Source organism: Nerophis lumbriciformis, linkage group LG32, assembly GCF_033978685.3.
Source record: "Nerophis lumbriciformis linkage group LG32, RoL_Nlum_v2.1, whole genome shotgun sequence".
Taxonomy (NCBI): Eukaryota; Metazoa; Chordata; class Actinopteri; order Syngnathiformes; family Syngnathidae; genus Nerophis; species Nerophis lumbriciformis.
The window spans coordinates 1,288,477-1,307,366 of NC_084579.2; the positions used below are offsets into that span (position 1 = coordinate 1,288,477).

At 41.1% G+C, this 18,890-nt stretch overlaps 1 protein-coding gene across 3 annotated transcripts in view; it reads right to left on the reverse strand.

Annotated features, from left to right (window-relative positions):
- Nucleotides 1–9,482, reverse strand: part of LOC133574648 (KAT8 regulatory NSL complex subunit 1-like) — a 59,397-nt gene extending 49,915 nt beyond the window's left edge. Inside the window, exons 1-3 of one of the 3 annotated variants that reach the window (XM_061926851.2) lie at nucleotides 9,447–9,482; nucleotides 8,689–8,733; nucleotides 2,350–3,694 (exon numbers count right to left, since the gene is read on the reverse strand). In XM_061926851.2, the coding sequence (XP_061782835.1) occupies nucleotides 2,350–3,626 (1,277 nt within the window). In that variant the 5' untranslated portion in view covers nucleotides 3,627–3,694; nucleotides 8,689–8,733; nucleotides 9,447–9,482. Of the gene's footprint in view, nucleotides 1–2,349; nucleotides 3,695–4,961; nucleotides 5,375–8,688; nucleotides 8,734–9,446 lie in introns of those variants that run through there. The other 2 variants (XM_061926850.2, XM_061926852.2) reach the window with 2 other exon arrangements.
- Nucleotides 9,483–18,890: the final 9,408 nt, after the last annotated feature.

Consider the following 18,890-nt stretch of genomic DNA (forward strand, 5'->3'; position numbering starts at 1 on the left):
CACCAATGCTGCTGCGAGCACAACTTGTTGTGTTTTTAACCTTCTTAACCCTGAACGTACATTGAAAATACACGCAACCCTAACTCAAAATGCCGGACATTTGAGGCATTTAAGAAACACCGCCCGACAGCCCCGCAAAAGAGGACATGTCCGGTGAAAAGAGGACATATGGTCAGGACCTAGCCCGGTCGCTGCTAGCATGCTATCACCGGACATGTCCTCTTTTGCTATCATGCTAGCAGCTAACGGACTACGATAGACTGACCATACGTCCTCTTTTTACCAGACATGTCCTCTTTTGCGGAGCGGTCAGGGCGGAGTTTTTCAAATGCCTCAAATGTCCGGCATTTTGAGTATTGTTTACACAACGTGCAGTACGCTAGTTAATATGTCCGTGTGAAAACTCGTTCGGCACACCTCCGCACCGAAACGAAACCCCCGTACCGAAACGGTTCGATACAAATACACGTACCGTTACACCCCTATTATTTTGATTATTGTTTATCAGCTGTTTGTAAATGTCGCAGTCTATAAATAAAAGTAAAAAATAAAACGTAGCCTGTGCGCATGCACATAGACCCAACGAATCGATGACTAAATTAATCGCCAACTATTTTTATAAGCGATTTTAATCGATTAGTTGTTGCAGCCCTTATATATATATATATATATATATACATATATATATATATATATATATATATATATATATATATATATATATATATATATAAGGGTTTCCCCAAAACTGTCATGATACCTGTGGCGGTGGAGGCGTAGTCACAATGCCGTCATTGAGCAATTTGCATATTTTGCTATGATTTTCTTTTAAAAAAGGCTAAAAAATGTATACATGTATTTAAAACAAATCTGTTTTTATTCATCAGTATTAACATATTTTTCGTATTGTTTTGCCATATTTTCAATGTTGCTGTTTTTTGTACAAGGTACTTTTGAAATTTTTTCAAGTGTTGACAGACTTTTAATGACTGTTTTATACTAAAAACAACTAGCAACAAATCTTGCATCTTGTTCTGGTCTTAATAGCATGTCACACTTGCTTGGCGCTGTTGCTCCAGTTGGACTTTGTCTTCTTAAAAGTCGCCACTGTCCTCTTAATATTTGAACATTTTGAAGATGGCTGTCTGCGGGTATATCTGCAATATATATAAACATCACAGACATGCTGACAACGCTCCAGACAATGGTGTGTGTTTTGTTTACATCCTGTTTCAGTAGTGCAGTTATTGGTGATAAGTCTTTTTTTGGCAGTCAAGTTTTCACTACATCACTTGTCAATAGTGTACAAATAATAGACTATATATATCAATTCATACTGTAACGACCTGCTAATGTTAATGTTTTATGTTTGTGTGGTTGGGATTTGATGTCAGTTTTCCCACGTTTACAAACACACCGTGTCTGAAAGGTGATTGGCAGAGGATGATGAAGTGTTGTGTGTCCGGGGAAGTGAAGACTCAAGGAGACTTCCGTGTTTTCATGGCAGGTAACACCTGTTGGAATTGTGTCGTCGTTTGTTATCATAAAAATTGGTAACTGTGTGATTTCTTCTGGGGGCTGCACTATATTACTTTAATTTCTTTTAAAGTACAAAAAAAGCCCTTACTTTCAAGGTGTGGCGGTAATTAAAATGCTGTGGCGGCGCGCCACACAATTACATTAAGGGGAAACCCTGTATGTATGAGATGATAGATATATATATAAAAATATAGAAAACATGCCGTAGGTAATTTTTCTGAAACCCTTTTTGTTAGCGCAGGCAGAGAGGATGTAGCATGCAGTGCTTTTATTGTGAATGCCGGAACAGGCTTGACAGTGGTTGTGTTGTGCTTGTTCTTTCTTGCTTCACCTTAAAAGACTTACTGTGATTACCAAGTGTCTCAGTGAGGATGCAGGATACACATGGATTGTTTTAATACTTTGGGATGAAACTCTCTGGACAAAACTCTAGAGATGATTATATTTCTGTGCGTAATTGTTGAACCCTATGTGCTTATTATTTCTTTGGCCTTCCTGCAGAAACACACGCCCCAGGTAAAACTACCGTATTTTTCGGACTATAAGTCGCAGTTTTTTTCGTAGTTTGGCCGGGCTCCAGTGCGACTTCTATATGTTTTTTTCCTTTTTTATTATGCATTTTCGGCAGGTGCGACTTATACTCTGGTGCGACTTATACTCCGAGAAATACGGTAAACACTGTGGAGGTGCTGACATGACATAGTACAGGCAGCTTGTAAGCACAGCGATGGCTTGAAAAACACTTTGAAAATCCACCTTTGAACATTTGGATGGACTCAGAATGTGATTTGAATGTTTTTTGTTACTTACATTTTGACATGGCGCTGATCAATGTCCACCCGGGTCAGCTCTTCCTCCTCCAGGTCCGAATCTCCCCCAGAACTGCTCTCCGTAACATCCGAGTCGAAGGCGGTCTCTGCCGAGTGCAGGTTGGCTGAGCCGCTCAGATACAACCTCTCCAGCTCCAAAGGCATGGAGCCGCTCTTCAGGAAGCGTCCCAAACTGTCTCTGTTGTTTGAAGAAGAGTGGCGCCCTGTCCTCCATGTTGCCGTGGACTGCTCTTTGCGGTTCCCCGCCAACAGGCGGCTGACGGCGGTGTCCAAGAAGCCGCCCAGCTGCTGCTGAATGTGTCGCTCCACCTGCTTGGCCTGGACCACCTGAAGGCGCTTGCGCAGCCGCCGTAGGCGACTTTCGATTTCCACTTGGCGGTTGCTGCTGAGACGTGTGCGCTCCCCGACCTGAGTGTCAAGGATGTCCAAAGACGGGGAACCCTGCTGGCTACAACCTGCTTTCTCCCGGTCTGAACTTCTACTTGTAGTTTGTGCGTCCATCTCCTCTAATTTCACTTCTACGCTGCCATGACAACAGGAGGAAAGTGCCGCAGACTGACAATCTGAGGGTTGTGTATTGGGACAAACTCCAGAGGAATGCTTGTGTTTGAGGGCTCCTTTCACTGGAATATGACCCGTCAGGGGGTCTGAGTCCAAAGTCTGGGATTCCGTGGAGGCAGGAGGCTTATCCCCGTTCATTGCCATCACACGGCCAGAGCCAGACATGTTGGCCAGCTTCTTGGCCAGGCCGTTGACGGGTGCCATAGGCTGGCCCCCACCGTTAGTGCCACTCATGAGGCTTTTGAGCTGGCCTCCGGAGAGTTCTATGGCGTGCCGCTTCCTCAACAGAAAGTCTCCGCCGTTGAGCAAGGAGCTGGGCAATATTCTGTGGCTTTTGAGGAAAACTCCTTGAAGAGTGATTGACTCCTTGGTGGAGGGGACAGGTGTTACATCAGAGCAGAGGTAGGAAGCCACCAGAGGCTGGAGCTTGCCCAGGGCCGACGCCTGGGCCACAGAGTCGGCTTGGGACTGCTGCTGCTGGTCCTGGTCTCCGCCGCAGAATTCAACAAGGGGACACTTCTCTTCAGACCCGACCTTACACTTGGCGGGGCCGCCGCTGTGGATGAGGATGCTATTGGTGTTACCGCTGTTCTCGGCGCCGGCTGCGGACAGACTCGATGACGGGGCAGCCAGTTTGAAGCGGATGTGGTGAGCTTCGGCTGGGGCGTCGGTGAGAGCGGGCGCCATCGCAGCCATGCAGTGCAGAGAGACGGGCGCCGCGGCCTTCTCCACACCACCCGCTTACTGCCCCCCCGCAGGACAGCCTGGGTACGAGAGACAGAGTTAGTTCAAACACTGGTAACAATTGCAACGTTGGCACACCCCTCATGAGCTTTTTGAAGCGCAGCATCTGGGCAAGTGTGTTCAATGGTATTGGAGGTGTGACGTTATTGTAGGTCCTCGCCATCAAACTCTAGTCTGAAAATAAACTACATCTCCCACAATCCTCAGCGCAGCTAGATAGGGGTGTGGAACGCCATACAGGGAGAAGCATGCAGGACGAGTGTGTCCGCAAGGAACTGTTTTTATGGACATTTCATCACAAACATTTTGAGTTGTGTTGCTGAAAAACAGACAAGCCCTGGCCAAGGTATTACAGTCTGCCTTCTAAAGTGCCACCTTCCTTTTGAGAGTTTCAAAGGCACAACAAATATGAGAGGATACTTGATAAACCATCACTTGTAAAAGATATTTGTAGCCAGCGAACCGAGGTATTAACATGATCAAAAAAGTGAAATTAACTTTTCAGAGGAACAACATTTTCCAAACGGATATAAAAATGTCCACTGCTGAGGACAGCACTTCTCAGAAAGTAAACGTTGAACATTGTTTTACACTAAATGTTTACATTGTCACTCAACTAGGATGTTCCCACACTATTCACGCTTAAAAACATAAGTTTGTGTTCAATTATAGTAAGTGTGTTTATCCTTGTACCACAATATAATGGTGCCATGGCCTTAATACGGTGAGGTTGTCATATGGGTCCAAGTGTCAGGTAAAGGTGTGCAACTTGAACTAGGGGTTGGTCAGTCTTCAGGGGGTGTACAAAGGTCAAACGTGTGTCTTCTTCCTAGGGAGTGTGTCCTGGACATTCAAAGCAAAGATGAAGGCGGATGTGAATGGGCCTCTCACTATTTCACTGCAGTTTCTAGTCAGCGCCACTACGCCATGTTGGGATTTCCGAGGCACATTATGTAATGCATCTGAGCTCCGAACACCTTCGTCCTACACACCGGCTGGCATGAGAAGAGACACCGCGTCCATTTTGATGGCAAAGTCTCCCTGGCGTGTTGCGGAGGACATGTATGACATGTCAGGGAGGCTAACGTTAGCGCTGCTAGCTGTGCTGATGCAACCAACACAGGCTTGTTTAGCTCGGCTGCGTGTCCAACACAGTGGAAGCCACACTATGACAACGCTTCTCCACGCCAGGAAGCCCGCAAACAGGCGCGGGGACGCGGCTTGTGTTGTGAGCCTGCTGGGGATGCTAACAGGCTAGCTGCTAACAAAGAAAAAGGAGGAACCTACCACGTGACGAGCTCGCACTATCCGAGGGAATTTGGTTGACAATCCCCGACACTTTGGTGGCGGAAAACAAGTGCGCGGTGGCGAGATGGCCTCCTATGCCATGAATGTGTCCCAGCACAGGCCAGTAGGGAGCCAAAGGGCCGCTTCACGGCGCCAAAGGGCTTCGTTCCGGATTGAAGCAATGGACGAATCAGCGATCTCCACCTTGCTCGTCAAACACTGCTTTCCCTCACTAACTTGCTCAAATGGACGACATCTCGCGGCGACCCGCGGCACAATCCCCCATTTCCGACGGGCGAAAGGCAGTCCGGAGGGCGGCTCGACGCCAGTCTTTTTCTGGGCTTTTAGGGAGAGACGCGGAGAAAATGGCGGCTAGCAGCTCGCGCTATGAGGCTTTGAGGCTGACAAACACACCGCCTGCGCGTCAGCCATGTGCGCATGCGCCACAAACACTGCCAGTAGGCGGGAGACACTTCAGCTGCTCACCGCCAGGGGGACAAACGCCATAAAGCCTTCAAAGAAATCATTCTATTCATTTGGCCCTGATCATATTCATTCTACTTAGTCTCAGCCACGATGCAACTCACTAATATCTTCATAATCATATTCATTCTACTTAGTCTCAACCATGATGCGACTCACTAATATCTTCATAATCATATTCATTCTACTTAGTCTCAACCATGATGCGACTCACTAATATCTTCATAATCATATTCATTCTACTTAGTCTCAACCATGATGCGACTCACTAATATCTTCATAATCATATTCATTCTACTTAGTCTCAACCACGATGCGACTCACTAATATCTTCATAATCATATTCATTCTACTTAGTCTCAACCATGATGCAACTCACTAATATCTTCATAATCATATTCATTCTACTTAGTCTCAACCACGATGCGACTCACTAATATCTTCATAATCATATTCATTCTACTTATTCTCAACCACGATGCGAGTCACTAATATCTTCATAATCATATTCATTCTACTTAGTCTCAACCACGATGCGAGTCACTAATATCTTCATAATCATATTAATTCTACTTAGTCTCAACCACGATGCGACTCACTAATATCATCATAATCATATTCATTCTACTTAGTCTCAACCACGATGCGACTCACTAATATCCTCATAATCATATTAATTCTACTTAGTCTCAACCACGATGCGAGTCACTAATATCTTCATAATCATATTCATTCTACTTAGTCTCAACCACGATGCGAGTCACTAATATCTTCATAATCATATTCATTCTACTTATTCTCAACCATCATGCGAGTCACTAATATCTTCATAATCATATTCATTCTAATTAGTCTCAACCATCATGCGAGTCACTAATATCTTCATAATAATATTCATTCTACTTAGTCTCAACTACGATGCGAGTCACTAATATCTTCATAATCATATTCATTCTACTTAGTCTCAACCATCATGCGAGTCACTAATATCTTCTTTATCATATTAATTCTACTTATTCTCAACCACGATGCAACTCACTAATATCTTCATAATCATATTCATTCTACTTAGTCTCAACTACGATGCGAGTCACTAATATCTTCATAATCATATTCATTCTACTTATTCTCAACCATGATGCGAGTCACTAATATCTTCTTTATCATATTCATTCTACTTATTCTCAGCCACGATGCGAGTCACTAATATCTTTATAATCATATTCATTCTACTTATGCTCAACCATGATGCGAGTCACTAATATCTTCATAATCATATTCATACTACTTATTCTCAGCCACGATGCAAGTCACTAATATCTTTATAATCATATTCATTCTACTTATTCTCAGCCACGATGCGAGTCACTAATATCTTTATAATCATATTCATTCTACTTATGCTCAACCATGATGCGAGTCACTAATATCTTCATAATCATATTCATACTACTTATTCTCAGCCACGATGCAAGTCACTAATATCTTTATAATCATATTCATTCTACTTATTCTCAGCCACGATGCAAGTCACTAATATCTTTATAATCATATTCATTCTACTTATGCTCAACCATGATGCGAGTCACTAATATCTTCATAATCATATTCATTCTACTTATTCTCAACCGCAATGCGAGTCACTAATATCTTCATAATCATATTAATTCTACTTATTCTCAACCACAATGCGAGTCACTAATATCTTCATAATCATATTCATTGGATATCATCACCTTAGTACATCTTATATGGTAAACTCATGATCATATTCATCTAATTTCTTCATATTCATCCAATATCTTATTTTTCATGAAGTAATTCACTAATATCTTCATAATCGTATTCAGTTATTATCATCACCTTATGGTTATAGTATATATTATATTATATGGTAAACTTTTGATCATATTCAACACATTTCTTCATGATTATATTTATATAATAACTTCAAGATTGTATGTATCTATTATTTTTATAATTATATTCATTCAATATATTCACAATTAATAATGATTTAATATCTTCTTGATTATATTGATCTCGTATCTTAATATCTAACCAATATATTGAATTATAACCATCAGATTTCTTCAGTATCATGTTGGATTTTTTCAAATTGGTGGAGAAATGTTGAAGTAGTAACATTTTTAAGAAATGGCATTACAGAATTTTTTTGAAGGTGCAAAAAATGCTAGTTTGAATGTGCAGGATGAATTGAATGTGTTGAAGTGGAATGCTTTGAATAGGTTGAAAAATGTCGAAATGGCGGAAGTTTGAAAAATGGCCAATTCATTTTAAATGGGGAAAATGTCCCGAAAAACCTGGAATTCTGGGAAATCTGGGAATTTTTGGAATTAGTCAAGGGAAAGCCCGCAATTCCCAAATAGGCTGAACAGTTTGAAGTTGGAACGCTTTGAATCGGGTGAAAAATGTGGAAGGGAGAGCGCGCCAAAATCTGGAGAAGAAGAATAATAAATAGATGAATTTTGGTGTACAAAACTATATGTTTTGGAGCATTCACGCATTAATAATAGTTATTATTAGTAATATTTATAGTTGTTATTAGTAATACTAGTTGTTATTATTAGTAATACTTGTAGTTGTTATGAGAACAAATAGTTATTAGTAATAAAAGTTATTAGTAATACCAATAGTTGTTATTAGTAATAATAGTTATTAACAGTAATACTAATAGTTGTTATTAGTAATAATAGTTATTATTAGTAACACTAATAGTTGTTATGAGTAATACTAATAGTTATTATGAGCAATAATAGTTGTTATTAGTAATACCAATAGTTATTAGTAATTATTGTTATTATTAGTAATACTAATAGTTGTTATGAGTAATACTAATAGTTGGTATTAGTAATACTAATAGCTGTTATTAGTAATACTAGTTATAATTATCAATACTAATAGTTGTTATGAATAATAATAGTTGTTATTAGGAATACTAATAGTTATTATGAGTAATACTAATAGTTGTCATTAGTAATACTAATAGTTGTCATTAGTAATACTAATAGTTGTTATTAGTAATACTAATAGTTGTCATGAGTAATACTAATAGTTGTTATTAGTAATAATAGTTATTATTAGTAATACTAATAGTTGTTATGAGTAATACTAATAGTTATTATGAGTAATAATAGTTGTTATTAGTAATAATATTTATTATTAGTAATACTACTAGTTGTTATGAGTAATACTAGTAGTTGTAGTGAGTAGTAAATAATACCTTGACGTCCATGTCAGGATGATGGTAGTCAGTCAGTCAGTCAGCCTGCAACAACAAGAGACACACACACACACACGCACGCACACACACACACACACACACACACACACACACACACACACACACACACACACACACACACACACACACACACACACACACACACACACACACACACACACACACACACACACGTACTGTTTTAACAAGAGTGAGAAATGATGGAGATGAAAAAGTTGTTGACTAGCAAGTTGGAGGTGTGATTGATGTGTGGGGTTAATGCTTCCTTTGTCGACTTGATTGAATGTGATTGATGTGTGATTAAAGTGTGATTAATGTGTGGGTTTATGCTTCCTTTGTGGACATTCCGAAGACTTTCTGACGGAATAACCACATGCTAATTTACCATGAATTGATGAACGTGGAGCCCTGTAACAACTTATTGGGGTGTTACCATTTAGTGGTCAACAGTAGGGAATATGTAGTGTAGTGTGCAATCTACTAATAAAAGTTTCAATCAATGAAATAATGCTAGCATGCTAATGCTCGCTAGCAGGCTAAAGTAAGCTAACGCTCGTTAGCATGTTAGCTTGTTCCACTGACTCCTCAATGACTGGCGATGCAGGCTGAAAAGTGTAGAATTGAATGAAAGATGCCGAAGTCCGCCAGTTTAACGCTCGCAAATGCAAAGCTTTGTCTTGCTGTGAGACTTATGTTGTTCATTTGTTTGGACAAAATGAGGAGAAATTCTTACTTACCTGCTCGCTCTGTTACTAACGCTTTACGACTGCTTGGTCCCGCCCCCGCGCTGCTATTGGCCAGTGCCAATATTTCAGGCTTCCTATTGGCCCCTGCGGATGTCAATCTGTCGATAATGCCGTACAGCGGAAGTGCGGACGAAAGTTGCTCGCACAAAACTTCATCATCATAAATGTACACTTTGGGAATGTTTCTTATTGATAAGCACTCCAATCAATCAACCTTGTATTGATCGGACTGCTAGTGTCTGTCTCATTTTTGACTGATTATTTTGCACTAATTCTTGCTTTTGTTTCCTTCAAGATGTCACGTGAGAGCGGCACAACACACCTTATCACCTACAGGACGCAGTGCGCATGTCTGCTGGACATCATGAGACGTCATCCTCTCAGGTGTGCCAACTTTGACCCCCGCTGCCGTCTCCATGGCAACGGTGTTGCGGTGCCCGCCGTGAAAGGACAATGGTTTGTTTACCTGTGAAGTTATTGTTCCATCAATGACAATGACGAGAAATAAAAACATCTGCAGAAAGTGGCTGGAAATATTTACTTATTAGTTATTTGGAATATATACCACAATAAATATTATCATTAATAAGACATTTGAAATATATATTACAGGAAATATGTAAATTAATTAGAAGACATGCACCTGGGGATAGGTTGATTGGCAACACTAAATGGTCCCTAGTGTGTGAATGTTGTCTGTCTATCTGTGTTGGCCCTGTGATGAGGTGGCGACTTGTCCAGGGTGTACCTCGCCTTCCGCCCGATTGTAGCTGAGATAGGCTCCAGCGACCCCGAAGGGAATAAGCGGTAGAAAATGGATGGATGGATGTTTCCGTAGTTATTTTAAATATATATTGCAGGAAGTATGTAAATTAATTAGACTGTATACATAGTCATTTTAAATATATATTACAGTAAATATTATAATTAACAAAACTGTATACATATAAATATATTTACAGTAAATATTATAATTAATAAGACTGTATACAAAATCATTTAAAATATGTATTACAGTCAATATAGTCATTTTAAATATATATTACAGCAAATATTATAATTAATAAGACTGTATACATAATCATTTAAAATATATATTACAGTCAATATAGTCATTTTAAATATATATTACAGCAAATATTATAATTAATAAGACTGTATACATAGTTATTTTCTGTCTTGTCTTTTAACAAAGAAACAAGGAAGTCACAATCTTCGTTCAATGAATGTTCTGCAATTTGTCGTCCCCAAAGTAAGAAGTGAACTGGGCAAGAAAGCATTTAGGTTTTCAGCAGCGAAGGCTTGGAATAACCTACAATCTAATATTCAACTTCAAACACTAGTTACATTGAATGAGTTTAAAGCTTCTGTGAAAGGACTGCAGTCTACCTTGTCTGTATGTACATGTGTCATGTCAGCAAGTTGTAATGTTCTAAATGTCATGTTTTATGTATTTGTTTACTATTTTTAATGTAACCTTGTTGCTGCCCTCTTAGCCAGGTCTCCCTTGGAAAAGAGATCTTTGATCTCAATGGGATTTTACATGGTTAAATAAAGGCTAATAATAATAATATTTTGAATATACAGGTAAAAGCCAGTAAATTAGAATATTTTGAAAAACTTGATTTATTTCAGTAATTGCATTCAAAAGGTGTAACTTGTACATTATATTTATTCATTGCACACAGACTGATGCATTCAAATGTTTATTTCATTTAATTTTGATGATTTGAAGTGGCAACAAATGAAAATCCAAAATTCCGTGTGTCACAAAATTAGAATATTACTTAAGGCTAATACAAAAAAGGGATTTTTAGAAATGTTGGCCAACTGAAAAGTATGAAAATGAAAAATATGAGCATGTACAATACTCAATACTTGGTTGGAGCTCCTTTTGCCTCAATTACTGCGTTAATGCGGCGTGGCATGGAGTCGATGAGTTTCTGGCACTGCTCAGGTGTTATGAGAGCCCAGGTTGCTCTGATAGTGGCCTTCAACTCTTCTGCGTTTTTGGGTCTGGCATTCTGCATCTTCCTTTTCACAATACCCCACAGATTTTCTATGGGGCTAAGGTCAGGGGAGTTGGCGGGCCAATTTAGAACAGAAATACCATGGTCCGTAAACCAGGCACGGGTAGATTTTGCGCTGTGTGCAGGCGCCAAGTCCTGTTGGAACTTGAAATCTCCATCTCCATAGAGCAGGTCAGCAGCAGGAAGCATGAAGTGCTCTAAAACTTGCTGGTAGACGGCTGCGTTGACCCTGGATCTCAGGAAACAGAGTGGACCGACACCAGCAGATCACATGGCACCCCAAACCATCACTGATGGTGGAAACTTTACACTAGACTCCGGGCAACGTGGATCCTGTGCCTCTCCTGTCTTCCTCCAGACTCTGGGACCTCGATTTCCAAAGGAAATGCAAAATTTGCATGGTTGGGTCTCTCCAAGGTTTCTCATAGTCATTCACATCGACATCCCACTGGGGTGAGTTTTTCCTTGCCCGTATGTGGGCTTTGTACCGAGGATGTCGTTGTGGCTTGTGCAGCCCTTTGAGACACTTGTGATTTAGGGCTATATAAATAAAGATTGATTGATTGATTGATTGAAACCTACCCCCCCCCCCCCCCCCTCCATATCCCACACCCCGGATTGTAAATATTGTAAATAATGTAAATAATTCAATGTATATACTCTGATGATGATCTTGTGTGATGACTGTATTATGATGTTAGTATATATTTGTATCATGTATCAATTTAAGTGGACCCCGACTTAAACAAGTTGAAAAACTTATTGGGGTGTTACCATTTAGTGGTCAATTGTACGGAATATGTACTTCACTGTGCAATCTACTAATACAAGTCTCAATCAATCAATCAAAAACACCAGACAATATCTCACGGCACACTAGTGTGCCGCAGCACAGTGGTTGAAAAAACTGCTGTAATCTACAGGTAAAAGCCAGTAAATTAGAATATTTTGAAAAACTTGATTTATTTCAGTAATTGCATTCAAAAGGTGTAACTTGTACATTATATTTATTCATTGCACACAGACTGATGCATTCAAATGTTTATTTCATTTAATTTTGATGATTTGAAGTGGCAACAAATGAAAATCCAAAATTCCGTGTGTCACAAAATTAGAATATTACTTAAGGCTAATACAAAAAAGGGATTTTTAGAAATGTTGGCCAACTGAAAAGTATGAAAATGAAAAATATGAGCATGTACAATACTCAATACTTGGTTGGAGCTCCTTTTGCCTCAATTACTTGTTTGGTTGGTATCAACACTTCAGTCACCGAATAGGTATTATGTGGAAGGGAGGGTGTTAGTTTAGGGTTGAAGTTGCCTGGAGGTGTTCTTTTAGTGCGCTTTTGAAGGAGGATAGAGATGCCCTTTTTTTTACACCTGTTGGGAGTGCATTCCACATTGATGTGGCATAGAAAGAGAATGAGTTAAGACCTTTGTTGGTTCGGAATCTGGGTTTAACGTGGTTAGTGGAGCTCCCCCTGGTGTTGTGGTAATGGCGGTCATTTACGTTAAGGAAGTAGTTTGACATGTACTTTGATATCAGGGAGGTGTAGTGGATTTTATAGACTAGGCTCAGTGCAAGTTGTTTTACTCTGTCCTCCACCCTGAGCCAGCCCACTTTGGAGAAGTGGGTAGGAGTGAGGTGTGATCTGGGGTGGAGGTCTAGAAGTCATCTGACTAGCTTGTTCTGGGATGTTTGGAGTCTAGATTTGAGGGTATTTGAGGTGCTAGGGTACCAGGAGGTGCATGCGTAATGGAAAAAGGGTTGAACAAGAGTTCCCGCCAGAATCTTCATGGTGCTTTTGTTGACCAGAGAGGAGATTCTGTAGAGAAATCTCGTTCGTTGGTTGACCTTTTTGATTACCTTGGTTGCCATTTTATCACAGGAAAGATTAGCCTTTAGAATGAAACCTAGGTAGGTGACCTCATCTTTCCTGGTGATAACAATGTCACCCACTTTTATAGTGAAGTCATTGACTTTCTTAAGGTTGATGTGGGACCCAAACAGGATGGATTCAGTTTTACCCAAGTGTATGGATAGTTTGTAGGTGCAAGTTCTACAGAGTTCAGCACTGAGGATTTTCTCCACCTGTGACTTGTCCTTGTCTGATACCAGCAGGGCCAAGTCATCCGCAAACAAGAACAATTCACAGTCGCATGCTGATGACATGTCGTTTATGTATATTAGGAACAGTAAAGGCCCCAATATACTGCCTTGGGGGACTCCACAGCTCACTGAGAGGGGGGGGGGACAGGGTGCCGTTCACCTCTACCACCTGTTCCCTCCCCTCCAAGTAAGATTGCATCCAGCTCCATGAGGTTTTATCAAATCCGATTGCTCTGAGCTTATCCAACAGTATAGCGTGGTTAACGCTGTCAAAGGCCTTCTGAAGGTCCAGCATGACCATGCCGCAGTATTTGATGTGGTCGCTCCGATAGAGAAGGCATGTGTCAGTGGAGTGGTTAGTTCTGAAGTCAGATAGAGAAGGCATGTGTCAGTGGAGTGGTTAGTTCTGAAGTCAGCTAGAGAAGGCATGTGTCAGTGGAGTGGTTAGTTCTGAAGTCAGATAGAGAAGGCATGTGTCAGTGGAGTGGTTAGTTCTGAAGTCAGATAGAGAAGGCATGTGTCAGTGGAGTGGTTAGTTCTGAAGTCAGATAGAGAAGGCATGTGTCAGTGGAGTGGTTAGTTCTGAAGTCAGATAGAGAAGGCATGTGTCAGTGGAGTGGTTAGTTCTGAAGTCAGATAGAGAAGGCATGTGTCAGTGGAGTGGTTAGTTCTGAAGTCAGCTAGAGAAGGCATGTGTCAGTGGAGTGGTTAGTTCTGAAGTCAGATAGAGAAGGCATGTGTCAGTGGAGTGGTTAGTTCTGAAGTCAGATAGAGAAGGCATGTGTCAGTGGAGTGGTTAGTTCTGAAGTCAGATAGAGAAGGCATGTGTCAGTGGAGTGGTTAGTTCTGAAGTCAGATAGAGAAGGCATGTGTCAGTGGAGTGGTTAGTTCTGAAGTCAGATAGAGAAGGCATGTGTCAGTGGAGTGGTTAGTTCTGAAGTCAGATAGAGAAGGCATGTGTCAGTGGAGTGGTTAGTTCTGAAGTCAGATAGAGAAGGCATGTGTCAGTGGAGTGGTTAGTTCTGAAGTCAGATAGAGAAGGCATGTGTCTGTGGAGTGGTTAGTTCTGAAGTCAGATAGAGAAGGCATGTGTCAGTGGAGTGGTTAGTTCTGAAGTCAGATAGAGAAGGCATGTGTCAGTGGAGTGGTTAGTTCTGAAATCAGATAGAGAAGGCATGTGTCAGTGGAGTGGTTAGTCCTGAAGTCAGATAGATAAGGCATGTGTCAGTGGAGTGGTTAGTCCTGAAGTCAGATAGATAAGGCATGTGTCAGTGGAGTGGTTAGTTCTGAAGTCAGATAGAGAAGGCATGTGTCAGTGGAGTGGTTAGTTCTGAAGTCAGATAGAGAAGGCATGTGTCAGTGGAGTGGTTAGTTCTGAAGTCAGATAGAGAAGGCATGTGTCAGTGGAGTGGTTAGTTCTGAAGTCAGATAGAGAAGGCATGTGTCAGTGGAGTGGTTAGTTCTGAAGCCGGATTGGAATTTGTACATGAGTTTATTAGTGGCAAGGTAACTATGGACCTGTTCATAAACTATTTTTTCCATGACTTTGGAAATGGAACTGAGAATAGAAACAGGTCGGTAGTTGCCAGGTTCCAATTTGCTTCCTTTTTTAAAGAGGGGAGTTACTCTTGCTATCTTAAAATCTTTTGGTACTTGGCCTTGTGAAATTGAGAGGTTTATTATGTGCGTGATGATCGGGGCAATGGTGGAGGCAGAGTCCCTGAGGAATCTGGAGGGGATATTGTCAAGGCCGGTGGCCTTGTTTGGGTGGAGCGCGCTCAATTTTTTAAGCACCTCATCAGCTGTGACCATTTCTAATTTGAAATCGTTGTTGATTACTCCTAGCTTTCTGTAGAAGGCTTTAATGTGTTCTACACCAAAGCCACCAGAGTGGTGGGACAGCTTGTTGACAAGAGTTGTGGCTATGCTGGTGAAAAAGGTGTTAAGTCTGCTTGCTACCTCCATTTTGTCTGTAATGAGGGAGTCACCCTCCTTGATGCTGATGTTGGTGAGTCTGGTTTGAAGTTTCTGGCTGCAAACAGGAAGCTGGTTGTTGATAATTTTCCAGAGCTCACATGGCTTATTTGTGTTTTCCTCTATTTTGTCATTAATGTAATTTTGTTTTTGGATTTAGTCAGGTTGGTTGACTTATTTCTTAATTTATTGCATTGCTTTTTAAGTGTTGAAAGGAGAGATTTGAGGTTGTTATTATTGGGTTGTTTATCTACTTCTGGTATTTGGAGTATTTTCTGTCTCTGTCTTTTATGGCAGCTAGTAGGTCCGGATTCATCCATGGTTCAGAGCGGGCTTTGATCCTGTCTGTTTTCACGGGAGCCATGTCATTTAGCATCTTTAGCAACGCTGTTTTGAAGCGATCGCAAGCAACATGGACCAGGTTGCTGGCGAGCACAGAGGACCAGTCACACTCATCTCATTTTAAGTTGAAATGATCACTGGAGTATTTTTTAAGGGATCTGGATTGGGCTGTTATGTGGCCATTGTGGGGGGTGGGGGTGGATTTCATTTTCGCGGGGTTTGGTCCGTTTGAAAACAAAGAAAATGGAAGTATGAAGGCGCCCCTAAATCCTGTGTATGCCGCGGGTCCAGACGCCGCGTCCTCGACCATCAGGGACCGGGGAGAGGCCGCGTGGACCCCCGCCACACCGTCTCCACTGCAGACCGGGGTGTCGATGTCGACAGTCAACTCGTTGCCCGCCTCCGCGCTGCTCGCCTCCGTGCTGTTTGCCGCCGGGTCGCTGCCTTCACCCATGTCTGGGTCGTCCTCCACTACTGCCGCCGAGCCGCCAACCGTGTCGATGAACGGGGCGAAGTCCTCCGTCGAGCTGCTGATCGCTGGAGCACAGGTGAGCTTGAGTTGAGATGAGCCGATAGGAGGTCCTGCAGCTAAGTTAGCTTCAATGGCGTCGCTAGCAGTAGCATTGCTAGGCTTCGCCAGGCGGGCCAACATTAACTGTGTGGTTACAGGTCCAGGGTTGAGTTCAGTGTCTCCTGATAGTAGAAGTAATAGTAGTATTGTTGACCTTCGGTCTATCCTTCCAGTCAGGGGCATGTTTCTTCTGTTTCCATTTGCAGTTATAAGCACGAGGCTATCGTGTTAGCTCCGAAGCTAAAGTGCTTCGCCGATGAATTGTCGATGAGATAAAAGTCACCGTGAATGTCCATTTCGCGTTCCCGACTCTCATTTTCAAGAGGGTAAAGTATCCGAGGAGGTTTAAAATATAAATCCGTGATCCACAGTAGAAAAAGGAGGAAGTGTGGGATCATCCAAATAGTTGATTGTATTCCCGAGCCGGAGCGAAAGAGGAGGCGACCGCCCATCTCGGCGTCCAGACTGATGGAGTTGGAGGGGGGGGGCATGTAGGGGGGGTTGTGAATTTGGATTTGTGCCATGGGAAATGATGCAACTTCACCTAATTGGTCCACAAAATATTTTTTGCAAATCAATAATTATAATCTACAAATAATGTGGTGTTGCTTAGTGTCTGTGCTGTGTGGCGCTCGGCAGGGTAGCCACGTAATACTCCATGTCAGTAGGCGGCAGCAGGTAGTTCATTGCGTTGTAAAAGTTAGAATGTGTCGGGTGAGACGAGGATGGTTTGTTGTGATCCCAATATGCAGAGCACAGCAGGAGACGGTGTGCAGGTAAAATGGTATGTAATGCTTCAACCAAAAATGAACAAAAGAGAAAGGAAACGGCAACAAAGCATAGAGAGGGCTATGCAAAACGAAAGCAAAACTGAACTGGCTACAAAGTAAACGGAAACAGAATGCTGGACGACAGCAAAAACTTACGGCATCCACAAAGTACACTCGTACATGACATGACAATCAACAATGTCCACACAAAGAAGGATAGCAACAACTGAAATAGTCTTGCTTGCTAACACAAAGCAGGTGCAGGGAACAGCACTCAAAGGAAGACATGAAACTGCTACAGGAAAACACCAACAAAACAGGAAGAGCCACCAAAATAAGAGCGCAAGACAAGAACTAAAGCACTACACACAGGAAAACACCAACAAATTCCAAATTAGGCACGACGACCCGGTGGAGTTTCATTTTTTAACCTTTTCTGCTGGTGGTGTGCCTCCGTATGTCTGCCTTTGAAAAATGTGCCTTGCCTCAGAAAAGGTTGAAAAAACCCTGTATTACATTAAATATTATCATTAATAAGACTGCATTATAAATAAAGTTAAAGTAGCAATGATTGTCACACACACACTAGGTGTGGCGAAATTATTCTCTGCATTTGACCTATCCCCTTGATCACCCCCTGGGAGGTGAGGGGAGCAGTGAGCAGCAGCGGTGGTTGCGCCCGGGAATCATTTTTGGTGATTTAACCCCCAATTCCAAGCCTTGATGCTGAGTGCCAAGCAGGGAGGTAATGGCTCCCATTTTTATAGCCACTAGGCCAATATATATATATATATATATATATATATATATATATATATATATATATATATATATATATATATATATATATATATATATATATATATATATATATATATATATATATATATATAAATAAAAGGATAAATATATACTACATACACATGTAATATTACAATGTATGACATATTACAGTAGATAAGAGAAACAAAGTGTTGATTAAATATGATACAATATAATTTAATATAATAAATACAAATAATAATTATTGTGATTATTTTTGTTGTCACTGACTGTGCTGAGACGAACGATGACGTCACTCTTGATGTAGTTCCACTAAATGACACAAGGTGGCGGTGATGTACAACCAAACACAAAAACACAATGTTCTTCCTGCCCACATGAAAACACCTTTGTCTTTTACTTCCTGTCACGTGCTTCTCCTTCTTCCTGTCACGTGCTTCACATCGTCAAATGATTGTCCATCAAGAAGACTTCTTAGCATGATTTACAACAATAATTATTCAAAACCATGATATTGCAGACAAAAATTGTCATCACTTTACACAATATTCTCATTATTTTAAACAATAACCATCAATATTTTAAACAATATTATCATTATTTTAAACAGTAGTCATAATTATTTCAAAGAATAATTACAATGATTTTAAACAATAATTACAATGACTACAATGATCAATATTAGAAAGAATAAGAAAGATGAGTTTAAAGGTGGTCAGAGATGATCAGTGGGAGTGGGGGTGGGGCCACGTGACCCCCAGGGGCCTCTTGAAGAAGTGACAGACTAAAAGTCTTCTGCTGTTCTCTTCATTGATTGGTCAGAAAACAGAAAAGGAGTCAAAGCTTCCGAGGA